Source organism: Erinaceus europaeus, chromosome 16 (genome assembly GCF_950295315.1).
Source record: "Erinaceus europaeus chromosome 16, mEriEur2.1, whole genome shotgun sequence".
Taxonomy (NCBI): domain Eukaryota; kingdom Metazoa; phylum Chordata; class Mammalia; order Eulipotyphla; family Erinaceidae; genus Erinaceus; species Erinaceus europaeus.
The window spans coordinates 77,278,371-77,291,789 of NC_080177.1; the positions used below are offsets into that span (position 1 = coordinate 77,278,371).

A 13,419-nucleotide genomic window follows, 5' to 3' on the forward strand; every position below is an offset into this window, starting at 1 on the left:
CAGGTACCAAGCTCAAGTGATCGCTCTGATATCAATTAAACAAATAAAATAAAAACATTTAAAAAGAGAACCAAAGAAACATCAGGGACCAGCTTAGACCACCTGGCTACCACTAGCCACCTGCTCTTGAGAATGCTCCCACCCTGACTCCCTCTGCTCCATGAAGGGACTCAGGCTCAGTCAGTGATAGGAGCTAGGCCATGAGTACTCGTTTATGGTAAATAAAAAGACCCGGAGTGTGTGAACAAGTGAGGAAGAGAGATGTAGGCAGGTTAATTATAAATGTGATGAGTCATTTGCAAAGATTAAAGGGAGGAAGCCTGAGTTCCTAGCACCTACCTAATCGAGAGACCCAACTCGTGATGCAATGAGGAGTGGAAACAGAGGTTTCCAGAGAAAGTGAGCGCTGAGGAAGACCTTCAAGAATGAGCCATGCTGGGAGTCGGGAGGTAGCGCAGCGGGTTAAGAGCACATGGCGCAAAGCACAAGGACCAACGTAAGGATCCCAGTTCAGGCCCCCGGCTCCCCACCTGCAGGGGAGTCGCTTCACAGGCAGTGAAGCAGGTCTGCAGGTGTCTGTCTTTCTCTCCCCCTCTCTGTCTTCCCCTCCTCTCTCCATTTCTCTCTGTCCTATCCAACAATGATGACATCAGTAACAATAACTTAAACTACAACAAGGGCAACAAAAGGGAAAATAAATATTTTTAAAAATTTTAAAAAATGAGCCATGCTTAATTTGAAGAGGAAGGAAGAGTCTGCCAGCAGAGAGAGAGAGAGAGAGAGAGAGAGAGAGAGAGAGAGAGAGAATGGAGATAAGAGGGAAAAAGCATGCTCAAGGAATTAAAACATAGTAAAAGGTAGGATGTGGGGGAGAGCTTTCTGTAGGAGGGCATGAGGGGCCATGCCACTGAAGATTAGATATGCAGAAAACTTCAGGAAGATCACTGATGGCTACGCAGATAACTAAAGGGGACAGGCAAGATCTGGAGGGTTGATATGACAGGAGGCTATTTCAGAAAGTTTATTGAGGAATTGTGAACCAGAGGCTGGATAGGAGAGACTTTAGAGCTCGAACCTGGGACTTCTGAGCCTCAGATATGAAAGTCTCTTGCAGAACCACTATGCTATCGATAGCCCATGTTTTTCATGGTATAAGTAGTCCTATTGTGACCAATTTAAGGCTTTCACATGGTTTCAGCTGACTCATAAAATTCTGAAAAGTTGACAATTGGCTCCATTCTACTGCTAGATTTGAAAGCAGCAAAGTTCTCCAAATGTCGTTGGAGGAAGCTTGGTCCCTTTTCATTTACCGCCACCCTGACTTTCTCCACAGAAGCTGAGCTCTTGAGGAAAATTCGCATTCAGATGAGAGCCCTAGACACGCTCCAGATGGCCTCCTCCCCCATCACCCCCTCTGGTCACCGGGCTGACCCACAACTCCGTACAGCCACTCGGACCCGGGAGGAGAAGCTCGGCTTTCTGCACACTAACTTTGAATTCCAGCCACGAGTGAACCCGATCGTTCCTGACTACGAGGGCCTCTACAAGGCCTTTCAGAAGAGAGCTGCCAAGCGGAGGGACACCCGAGAGGCGACTCACAACAAGCCCTTCTTGCTGAGAACCGCTAGGCTGCATCACACTCAACGGCCCTGCGATGCCACCACCTCTGGAGGGAAGCAGGTGAGAGCCCAGCAGATGAGGGAGGACTGGCATGCCAGGTCTCAATGGAAGGCCCTTCTTATGCCTTTTATTATTACTATTATTTTTTATAGATGTACTTGAAGCCAGGCAGTGGTGCACCAAGTAGAGTGTACACATTATTGTGGTGAGGCCCTGGGCATATGCAGTACTGGGACTCAGACTTAAGACCTCACACTTGAAAACCTAACAATTCATCTATTTCTACTGCACTCCCCCGCCCAGTATACTATGACATTTTTTATTCCCAATTTATTTTATTTTTAAAATTATTTATTGGATATAGACAGAGAGAAATTGAGAGGGAAAGAAGAGATAGAGGTAGAGAAAGAGAGAAACATACAGCACTGTTTCACTGCTTGTGAAGCTTCCCCTTTCCACAGGTGGGGACCAGGGGCTTCAACCTTGGTCCTCGCTCATGGTAATGTGTGCACTCAACCGGTTTTGCCACTGCCTGGTTTCCAGTCTTTATTTATTTCCAGTCTTTATTTATTTCCAATCTTTATTTATTTCCAGTCTTTATTTTAAAGCCCCCCCCCCACTTTTTTTTTTTTTTTTTTTTTTACCAGAACACTGCATAGCTCTGGTTTATAGTGGTGCTAGGGACTGAACCTGTGATTTCAGAGCTTTGGTGTACTTCCCTATCCCTTAATTTATTTTAAATACTAGCTCAGTTTTAAGTAGGTCTATGAGTCCTTTAAACTCAAGACCACAAGAATGCTTCCTTACCTCTCTAATAGGATTTCCTAGAAATTCTTCCAAGGTGGCCTGGGAAAGAGTGCAGTAGTGCTTCAGACTTGAAAGTATGAGGTTCCTGGAACCACATGTGTCAGAGTTAAATGCACTGGTTCTCTGTCTCTTGTGGTAATAAATAATTTCATTTATTTATCTATTTATTTATTGGTTACCAGGGTTATCACTTAGTGCCTACATGACAAATCTACCCCTCCTAATGGAATTTTTTTTTCTTCTTTCTCTCTTCCTTTCTTTTTTTAATTTGATGGGACAGATAGAAATTGGGGGGATAGAGAATGTGAGAGGAAGAGAGAGAGAAGCCTATAGACCTACTTAACTGCTCATGAAACACCCCCTGAAGATGGGGGGTGTGAAGATGGGTCCTCATGCATGGTAAGGTGTGCACTCAACTAGGTACACCACTGCCTGGATCCATAAATAAATGTTGTTGTTGTTGTTTAATTTTTATTTAAAAAAATTTTCCCCTTTTGTTGCCCTTATTGTTTATCATAATTGTTGTTGTTGTTGTTATTCATGTTGTCGTTGGATAGGACAGAGAAAAATGGAGAGAGGAGGGGAAGACAGAGAGGGGGAGAGAAAGACGGACACCTGCAGACCTGCTTCACTGCCTGTGAAGCGACTCCTCTACAGGTGGGAAGCCAAGAGCTCAAACTGGGATCCTGATACCAGTCCTTGCGCTTTCCACCATGTGCGCTTAACCTGCTGCACCACCACCCGGCTCCCATAAATTTTTTTAAAATCATATTTATTTATCAGATAGAGACAGCCAGAAAATCAAGAGGGAAGGGGTGGGATGAAACAGAGAGGAAGAGAGACAGAGAGACGCCTGCAGCCCTGCTTCACCATTTATGAAGCTTTCCCCCTGCAGGTAGGGACCAGGGGCTAGAATCTAGGCCCTTGCGCGGTGTAACATGTGCTCAACCAGATGTGCCACCACCCAGCTCCAGTAAATACTGTTTTAAAGCCTGAAGAGAGAGAAATACTCGCTGGCTGACATCAACCAATGTCTGTTTCTTCTAGGACTCTCCACAGCCATCTAGCACACACCTGCCGAGGAGTCGCTCTCTGAGTGGCCTTGCTTCACTCTCTGCCAATACCCTGCCTGTGCATATCACAGATGCCACCAGAAAGAGAGGATCTGCAGTCAGGTGAGCAGACAGGCCGCACAAGACCCGGGATGCTCAGATCTTGACCAGATGATGGAAACCACTGTTCCTGGGCCTCCCGCTCCCATTATCAGAGAGAACTAAGGCAATGTGGTAGATTCTCTAGCCAGAACAGGAGGGCACGTGGCCCTCCACACTTAGTGCCGGAGAATACCTAGTAATCCCTGAACAAATACTCATGGGGTACTTACTCTGTGTCAGAGTTAAAGTGGGAGAGACTTTGTGGAACCCACAGTTTAATACCTAGTTTGGAAAACAGAAAACCAATGAAGCAGTTACTGTATGTTGTGAATGGTACAATGGAGGAGTGGAGAGGGCCAGCACTGTGCCGCCTGGAACAATGATCTCTGGTAATAGGTGTCTAATACGAAGAAAGAGGGGTTAGTGGTCCAGGAGGTGGTGCAGTGGATAAAGCATTGGCCTCTCAAGCGTGAGGTCCTGAGTTCAATCCCTGGTGTGAGCACATGCACCAGATTGATATCTCAGGCACTAGAGTCTCTGCGTAACCACTATACTATCTAGCCACACTCTGTAGAATAATATTCAAATAAACTCAAGTGCTGCAAGTTGACCCCAAATTGTCTGTGTATTGAAAGCAGCTCATTTGCAGTCCTCTGTAGAAATGGGCACCTCCCAGTCCACCACACGTAGCACAGTGGTGCAGGGCAAGAGTTTCTGTGTGAGATCCTGGCTTTGATCTGGGCCTTTTCAGAGAAAAACAAGAGCCTTCTCAGCTCTGGCTTATGGTGGTGCTGGGGATTGAACCCGGGACCTTGGAACTTCAGTTTTGAACAAGGTGTTTATCCTCCTTAAGACTCATGCTCCTTTCCTATAAAAGCAGTGCTGAGGCCAGGTAGGCCTCTCGGTGGGTAGAGTGCAAGCCTTGAATGCCTGATGTCCTGGGTCCAATCTCGGGCAACCGCGTATGCCAGAGCAGAGTGGTGATGTGGTCTTCCTCATAAATAAGTGCTCAGGAGAAAGCACAGAAGTTGTGTACTAGACTTTCATGTCTGGGACCCAGAAGCTCCAGGTTTGATCCCTGATACCATCATAACCAGAACTTAACAGCGCTTGGGCCTATTTTTCTCTCATGGGGATATATATAAAACTTTAAGATAAATCAATCTATCTTTTGTTAAAGGGGAGGAGCATAATTCACACTTCACAGGAGAGTTGTGAGAATCAGACAGAAAATTACCAACAAGCACTTACTGTTTGCACTTAATTCAGTAGAGTTAGCTCAGCAAATGGCAATTGAGAATACAATTTTGTTTCCACATAGACAAAAAGCCATTAATAAGGGGATGGGTGGCGGCACCTCCAGTAGAGTGCACAGTAGAGTTACAACAGGCAGAGACCCAGGTCAAGCCCCCATTCCCCACCTGCAGGGGAGAAGCTTCATGAATTCAGGTCTCTCTCTCCTTATTGCCCCCTTCCCTCTCAATTTCTTTCTGTCTCTATCCAAAATAACTAAAACTTTTTTTTAAAGGTTTTTTTTTTTAATTTTTTAAAATTTTATTTATTCCCTTTTGTTGCCCTTGTTGTTTTATTGTTGTAGTTATTATTGTTGTTGTCATCGTTGTTGGATAGGACAGAGAGAAATGGAGAGAGGAGGGGAAGACAGAGAGGAGGAGAGAAAGACAGACACCTGCAGACCTGCTTCACCACCTGTGAAGTGACTCCCCTGCAGGTGGGGAGCCGGGGCTCGAACCGGGATCCTTATGCTGGTCCTTGTGCTTTGCGCCACCTGCGCTTAACCCGCTGCGCTACAGTCCGACTCCCCTAACTAAAACTTTTTAAAAAATATTTTATTTGGGGCCGGGTGGTGCCGCACCTGGTTGAGCGCACATGTTACAGTGCACAAGGACCCAGGTTTGATCCCACAGTCCCCACCTGCAGGAGGAAAGCTTCACAAGTGGTGAAGCAATGCTGCAGGTGTGTCTCTCTGTCTCTCACCCTCTCTATCCTTCCCTTCCCTCTCAATTTCTGACTGTCTCTACCCAATAAATAAATAAAAAAATTTTAAAGATTTTATTTATTTACTACTGAGAAATATAGGAAGAGAGAGAGAGAGAACCAGACATCATTCTGGTACATGTGCTGCCAGGGATTGAACTCAGGACCTCATGCTTGAAAGGCCAATGCTTTATCTACTGTGCCACCTCCCGGACCACAAATAAAACTTTTTTAAAAAGAAAAATCCATGAGTGTTTGGCTATATAAATAGGGGGATTTAAACATATATATATATAATTCATTTTATTTTAATGCTAGAGAGATGTAGAGAGAAAGAGAAAAAACAAGAGCACTGCTCAGCTATGGCTTATGGGGATGATGGGCATTGAACCTGGGGCCTTAGAACTTCAGGCATGAAAGAAAGCCTTTTTCAGAACCATTATGCTGTTTCCCCAGCCCATAGAAGGATATTCTAACTCACATGTTTTTCAGTTCAGTTAATGAACATATGCTAGGTAGAAAATCACCATGTCCACAGTGCCTGGGAAGGTATCATCTGTCATGCATTTAATCCCAGAATCTTCAATGTCTTTTTATTTAAAACTTTTATTATCTTTATTTATTTTTTAAAAATTTTTTATTATTTTTTATTTATTCTTTTTGTTGCCCTTGTTGTTTTTTTTTATTGTTGTAGTTATTATTGATGTCACTGTTGTTGGATAGGACAGATAGAAATGGAGAGAGGAGGGGAAGACAGAGAGGGGGAGAGAAAGACAGACACCTGCAGACCTGCTTCACTGCCTGTGAAGTGACTCCCCTGCAGGTGGGGAGCCGGGGGCTCGAACCGGGATCCTTCCGCTTGTCCTTGTGCTTAGCGCCACCTGCGCTTAACCCGCTGCGCTACCGCCCGACTCCCTATCTTTATTTATTATTGGGTAGAGACAGCCAGATATTGACAGGGTAGGGATGATAGAGAAAAAAAGAGAGATACCTGCAGCACTGCTTCACCACTTGCAAAGCTTTCCTTCTGCAGGTGGGGACTTGGGGCTTAAACCTATGTTCTTAACCACTGTAACATGTGCAATCAACCACCACCTGGCCCTGAATCTTAATTGTATTTAAATGCTAATGTGAGGCCAGCAAAACAGTTCACATGGAATAGTGTGCTGTTTTGCTGTGTGTGACCGGGTTTGAGCCTGAGCCCCCAGCATTGAAGGTAGCTTCAGTGCTGCGGCCTTCCTCTCCACCATCCCTCATCCCCATTCTTACCTAAAAAAAGATAGGAAAAAAATGTTCCTGTGGCAAATTTCCCTACTCCCACTCTAGACTACACCAACCTACTTTGTAAAGAGGATATTAAAATTGCATTTAAGTATAATCCCAAGCTGTCTTCTCTTTTTTTCCCCCTCCTTTTAGAAATTCCATTGAAAAAAAGGATAAAGCAGAGGGTACTGAGTGGTTGGAGATGCACAAAAAGAAGTGTCAAGCTATATCTAAATCTGTGACCTTGCGTGCAAAAGCCATGGATCCCCATAAAAGCTTGGAGGAGGTCTTCAAAGCAAAGTTGAAAGAGAACCGGTCAGTGTCGTCCTCCACTGGTGTGCCTGTCTTGGGGCCCAACAGATAACTTGCTTTGAAAGCAGCAAAATGGAGTTACTAGTATAGGCTCCTATAGTTGCAGCCAATTTATAATGCTAGAAATTTATAGTGTCCATGGGAGTTACTCTGCTTAAATGGAATGAAGGGTATGTTGTATTAGAAAAAGATGGAACAGGGAGTCGGGCGGTAGCGCAGTGGGTTAAGCGCAGGTGGCGCAAAGCACAAGGACCGGCCTAAGGATCCCGGTTCGAACCCCGGCTCCCCACCTGCAGGGGAGTCGCTTCACAGGCGGTGAAGCAGGTCTGCAGGTGTCTGTCTTCCTCTCCTTCTCTCTGTCTTCCCCTCCTCTCTCCATTTCTCTCTGTCCTATCCAACAACAACAACAATAATAATAACTACAACAATAAAACAACAAGGGCAACAAAAGGGAATAAATAAATAAAATAAATATTTTTTAAAAAAAGAAAGAAAAAGATGGAACAGCACCAGGTGGTGGCATACCTGGCCAAGTGCACGTATTACAGTGTGCGTATTACAGTGTTCAAGCCCCTGGTCCCCTCACCTGCAGGGGAAGCTCCACAAGTAGTGAAGCAGGGCTGCCAGTGTCTCTGTGCTTCTCTCCTCCTCTGTCTCCTCTCGATTTCTGTATCCAATAAATAAAAGAAAAAGATGGAATTCATTTTTTAAAATCTTATTAATTCCAGGAACAATGACCGTAAAAGAACAAAAGAATATAAGAAAGAACTAGAGGAAATGAAGAAGAGAATACAAACAAGGCCCTATCTCTTTGAACAAGTGACCAAGGTAAAACTAAATTATCCTTTGTCTCATTTCTAGCTTGGTTGAAAGGCTCTTAGAAGTTATTGATCAGCTCCACCATAAACCAGAGCTGAGAAATGCTGTAGTGAAAAAAAAGAAAATTAGGGGGCCAGGTGGTTGCACATCTAGTTAAGAACACATATTAGGGGCCGAGCAGTAGTGCAGCAGGTTAAGTGCACGTGGCGCAAAGCACAAGGACTGGAGTAAGGATCCCGGTTCGAGCCCCAGCTCCTCACTTCCAGGGGAGTCCTTCACAAGAAGTGAAGCAGGTCTTGCAGGTGTCTGTCTTTCTCTCTCCCTCTGTCTTCCCCTCCTCTCTCGATTTCTCTCTGTCCTATCCAACAACAATGGCAGCAATGACAATAATAACAACAACAACAATAATAAATAGCATGGGCAACAGAAAGAAAAAAAAAATCTCCTCCAGGAGCAGTGGATTTGTAATGCAGGCACTGAGCCCTGGAGGCAAGAAAAAAAAAAACATTACCAAGTTCAAGGACCAAGGTTCGAACTCTGCAGGGGGAAAGCCTCAGGAGTGGTGAAGCAGGTGTTTCTCTGTCTCTCTCCCTCTGTCTCCCCCTCTCAATTATCTGTATCCTATCCAATAAAATTAAAAAAAAAAAAAAAAAAGGGCCTCCAGGAGCAGTGGATTTACAGTGTAGGCACCAAGCCCCAGCATAACCCTGGAGGTCAAATAAACAAACAAATTAAAAGAGCGACTTGCCACTTTGCCTGAAGCCTCTAATCTTGTCTTCAGTTGCTAGTGCTCTTCTGGAGAGTGGACGCCCTGAGCATCCTCAGCCTCCCACACTGCGCACAGTCTCACGTCTCCAAGAGCTAGGCTGCTGCTCACCACGACCCCATAAGCCCCCTTCCAGACTCGGCGGCTTTCAGGCTGGAAGAAAATGCTAATAAGATATTCTTGGGGAAGTTGGACTTAGTTGAACTCTCCTTAAGGAAGCTCTGGAGCTATTTGAACAGCCTTAGCGAGGCTGCTGTCCCAGGCAACTCTGGGATATACTTGGCTTTACAGATCCCCTTCCAGAGTTTCAGACAAAACTTGAGATTCTCTGTAACCAGGTTCCTATTCTGGGCACTATTTCTGTCTTATTATCAATACATTATCTACACATTTCCTGAGTGTACTTTTCCCCACACATGACACACATTTATACACACACTGAATTCTCACGAATATATACAGCAACCTCCATTGTTTAAAATCGGCTGGTACAGCACATGCTTTACAACACAGGAGACCCTGGGTGTAGGCCCCAGCACCCTGTGAGTACAGCACTGCACCCTGCAGGTGGGGAGCCTCAGGCTCTAACCGGGGTCCTTACGCCGGTCCTTGCGCTTTGCACCACGTGCGTTTAACCCTCTGCACTACTGCCCGGCCCCTATTATTGTTATTTTAACCAAAGCCTGATCACCTCTGGTCTGTGGAGGTGCTGGGGAATGAACCTGAGACTTGTGGCACCTCAGGCATAAAGATCTGACATATAAACAACTATGTTATTTCCCTGTCCCATCTTCCTTAATATGTATATATATATTTTTTCAAGAAAGATCACTGTTGGGTTGGATACAGCTTAATGGTTAAGCAAAAGGACTTTGATGCCGCAGGCTCTGAGGTCCCAGGTTTAATCCCTAGCACCACTGTAAACCAGAGCTGAGCAGTACTCTGGCTGCTGCTCTCTCTCTCTCTTCTGTTCCCTTCATCCTTCCCTGTATCTCTTATTAAAATAAATAAAAATATTTTAGGGAGTCGGGAGATAGTGCAATGGGTTAAGCGTAAAGATCCTGGTTTGAGCCCCTGGCTCCCCACCTGCAGGGGAGTCGCTTCACAGGTGGTGAAAGCAGGTCTGCAGGTGTCTGTCTCCCTGTTTGTCTTCCCCTCCTCTCTCCATTTCTCTCTGTCCTATCCAACAATGATGACATCAATAACAACAACAGTAACAACAACAATAGAACAATAAGGGCAACAAAAGGGAATAAATATTAAAAAGTCTTTTAAAAAAGTTATTCTTAGTCTACATGCTGACATCTATATACTCTGACAGGGTTAAGACTGCAGGTTATTTTCTATTATTTTAGAAATCTCATAGAATGAAGCTTTGGTTGTGTGCTTGTTTTGCTACCAGCGTTATTTCTGGGGTTTGGAGCTTGCTTGAGAACATCACTGTTACTGGAGGTCATTTAAGAAAAATTGGATAGGGAGTCAGGCGGTAGCACAGCGGGTTAAACACAGGTGGCGCAAAGCACAAGGACCAGCCTAGGGATCCCAGTTCGAGCCCCCGCTTCCCACCTGCAGGGGAGTCGCTTCACAGGCGGTGAAGCAGGTCTGCAGGTGTCTGTCTTTCTTTCCCCCTCTCTGTCTTCCCCTCCTCTCTCCATTTCTCAGTATCCTATCTAACAGCAACGACATCAGTAACAACAACAGTAATAACTACAACAATAAAACAACAAGGGCAACAAAAAGGGAATAAATAAAGTTTAAAAAAATGGATAGAGGGTGAGAGGCAGAGAGTGATAGAGAAGGACAGTGAAGTCACTTGCAGCCCCATCTTGGTGACTGTGAAGCTTCACCGAGCATGCAGGTGAGAGATGGGGATTGGAACCCACATCCTTGTGCATTCTAATGTGTGCACTCTGCCAGGTGAGCCACCACCTGCCCCCTCCCCTCTATTATTATTTTTTGGTAAACTTTATTTAATTATTATAGAGACAGAAGTACAGAGGGGGAAGAAACTTCTCCAACCCTTATGAAAATTTCCCCCTGCAGGTGGGGACCAGGGGCTTGAACCCAGGGGTCCTCATCCATAGTAACTTACATGCTTTACCAGTTGTGCCACTGCCTGGATCCCACCTGGCCCCTTTTAAAAATATTTATTTATGGGGAGTTGGGCGGTAGTGCAGCGGGTTAAGCGCACGTGGCACGAAGCGCAAAGAACGGCAGAGGGATACCAGTTCGAACCTCTGGCTCCCCACCTGCAGGGGAGTCACCTCACAAACGGTGAAGCAGGTCTGCAGGTGTCTGTCTTTCTCTCCCCCCTCCGTCTTCCCCTCCTCTCTCTGGTTCTCTCTGTCCTATCCAACAACAATGACATCAGTAACAACAACAATAATAACTACAACAATACAACAAGGGCAACAAAAGGGAATAAATAAAAAAAATACTTATTTATTGGCTGACTCTTCCAGTTAGAGATAAAAATAAAAAAAATAGGGACAGAGAGAGAGGAAAAGAAACCACAAGACTAATGCTTCAAATAACGTGGTTGGGGCCAGGCTTCTACCTGGGTCCCACACAGCAAAGCAGCACACCATTCAAGTGAACTCTGTTTTCTGGGTGCTTTAAATTTATTTATTTATTCTTGTTTTCATCTTTTAACAGAACCATTCATTATCAGCTAGTGGATGATTAAGTCAGAGGACAAGAATATGAAAATAATTTCTTCCTTTTAAAAAATTTTTAAAATTTATTTATAAAAAGGAGACTAACAAAAACATAGGATAAGAGGGGTATGTCTCCACACAGTTCCCACCACCACATCTCCATATCTCACCCCCTCCCCTGATAGCTTTCCCATTCTCTAGCCCTCTGGGAGCATGGACCCAGGGTCATTGAGGGTTGCAGAAGGTGGAAGGTCTGGCTTCTGTAATTGCTTCCCCGCTGAACATGGGTGTTGACTGGTCAGTCCATACTCCCAGTCTGCCTCTCTCTTTCCCTAGTGGGGTGGGTCTCTGGGGAAGCAGAGCTCCAGGACACATTGGTGGGGTCATCTGTCCAGGGAAGTCTGGTCGGCATCATGCTGGCATCTGGAACCTGGTGGCTAAAAAGAGAGTTAACATACAAAGCCAATCAAATTGTTGAGCAGCCATGGACATAAGGGCTGGAATAGTGCAGATGAAGTGTTGGGGGGGGGGGTCTTCCATTTTGTAGATAGCTAGTAGGCATATTTTATATTCCAAAGGGCCTGTGGCTATACTAGTTTTTTTTTTTTAAATTTATCTTTTAAAAATTTTATTTATTTTCCCTTTTGTTGCCCTTGTTTTATTGTTGTTGTAGTTATTATTGTTGTTGTTATTGATGTTGTCATTGTTGGATAGGACTGAGAGAAATGAAGAGAGGAGGGGAAACGGGGAGAGAAAGATAGATACCAGCAGACCTGCTTCACCGCCTGTGAAGTGATTCCCCTGCAGGTGGGGAGCTGGGGGCTCAAACCAGGATTCTTATTCTGGTCCTTGTGCTTTGCGCAGTTTTTTTTTTCCCCCTGAGCTTGAAATCTGATATGCAGGTGGATCCAAGTTATTGTCTGGGGAGATGATGTCATGGCTGGAAAAGGGACAGAAAGCTGGATCAGGGAAGAGTAGCTCCCTAATTTGGGGAAGGGGTGTAAATATTGTTGACTGTAAACCCCACCTATTTAATTTGGTCTGGGGCCCATATTCAGCTTAGAAGCCTATGTGACCTCTGCATCCCTGTAAATCTGAGCACATATTCTGTGGTCATGCGTAGGAACATTCCAAGCTGCCCCAATATCAACCCATTTTCCTCATGTGTAGCATAGAGTATGTTGCCCAGCCTCCCTTAGGAGGATGGAACATTCTCTACCATTGTTGATCCAAGTTGAGGCTGTGGTATATATACACAATGGAATACTATGCAGCTATTAAGAACAATGAACCCACCTTCTCTGACCCATCTTGGACAGATCTAGAAGGAATTATGTTAAGTGAGCTAAGTCAGAAAGATAAAGATGAGTATGGGATGATCCCACTCATCAACAGAAGTTGAAAAAGAATAGCAAGGGAACCTAAAAGCAGGATTTGACTATAAATCTGGAGTAAGGCACCAAAGTAAAAACCCTGGGGTGAGGCGGAGGGTGGATATTCAGCTTCCCGGGGCAGCAGGGGTGGGTAGATGGGTGGAATGGGACACAGTCTTTTGGTGGTGGGAATGGTGTTTATGTACACTCCTATTAAAGTGTAGTCATATAAATCACTATTTAATTAATATGAGGGGGAAAATTGATTGTATGTCTCAAACTTTTTAAAGCACAGACTTGAGTCTTTTTAAGCACTGGACTTTTAAGTACAAGATTCCGAGTTTGATCCCTTACATCTCATGTGACAGAGATTTTCTGGTTTGCTTTCTCCTTAACACATGAATAAATAAAAATACTGATTAAACAACTAATTCTCAAGACAGCTGCAGCAGATTAATTTCCTTTCCACAGGACCTTGCCAGGAAGGAAGCAGAACAACGGTATCGAGATACCCTGAAGCAGGCAGGGCTTGATGAAGACTTTGTGAGAGACAAGGGTCTGAGTGCTCGGACTGCACAGCAGAAGCATCAGCTGCCAGTGGGTGATTGTCCCAGGTAATGAGATGCCGCCATTACCCTGCAGACAGTCCTCTG

General features: G+C 44.8%; 1 protein-coding gene across 2 annotated transcripts in view; it reads left to right on the forward strand.

Moving 5' to 3' along the window:
* The window catches only part of FAM161B (FAM161 centrosomal protein B), a 29,454-nt gene that overhangs the window by 3,691 nt on the left and 12,344 nt on the right, over positions 1-13,419 (forward strand). For both annotated transcript variants that reach the window (XM_060175487.1, XM_060175486.1), the window contains exons 4-8: positions 1,334-1,680; positions 3,475-3,602; positions 6,993-7,154; positions 7,880-7,979; positions 13,238-13,380. In XM_060175487.1, coding sequence (XP_060031470.1) covers positions 1,334-1,680; positions 3,475-3,602; positions 6,993-7,154; positions 7,880-7,979; positions 13,238-13,380 — 880 coding nt within the window. The remainder of the gene's footprint in view (positions 1-1,333; positions 1,681-3,474; positions 3,603-6,992; positions 7,155-7,879; positions 7,980-13,237; positions 13,381-13,419) is intronic.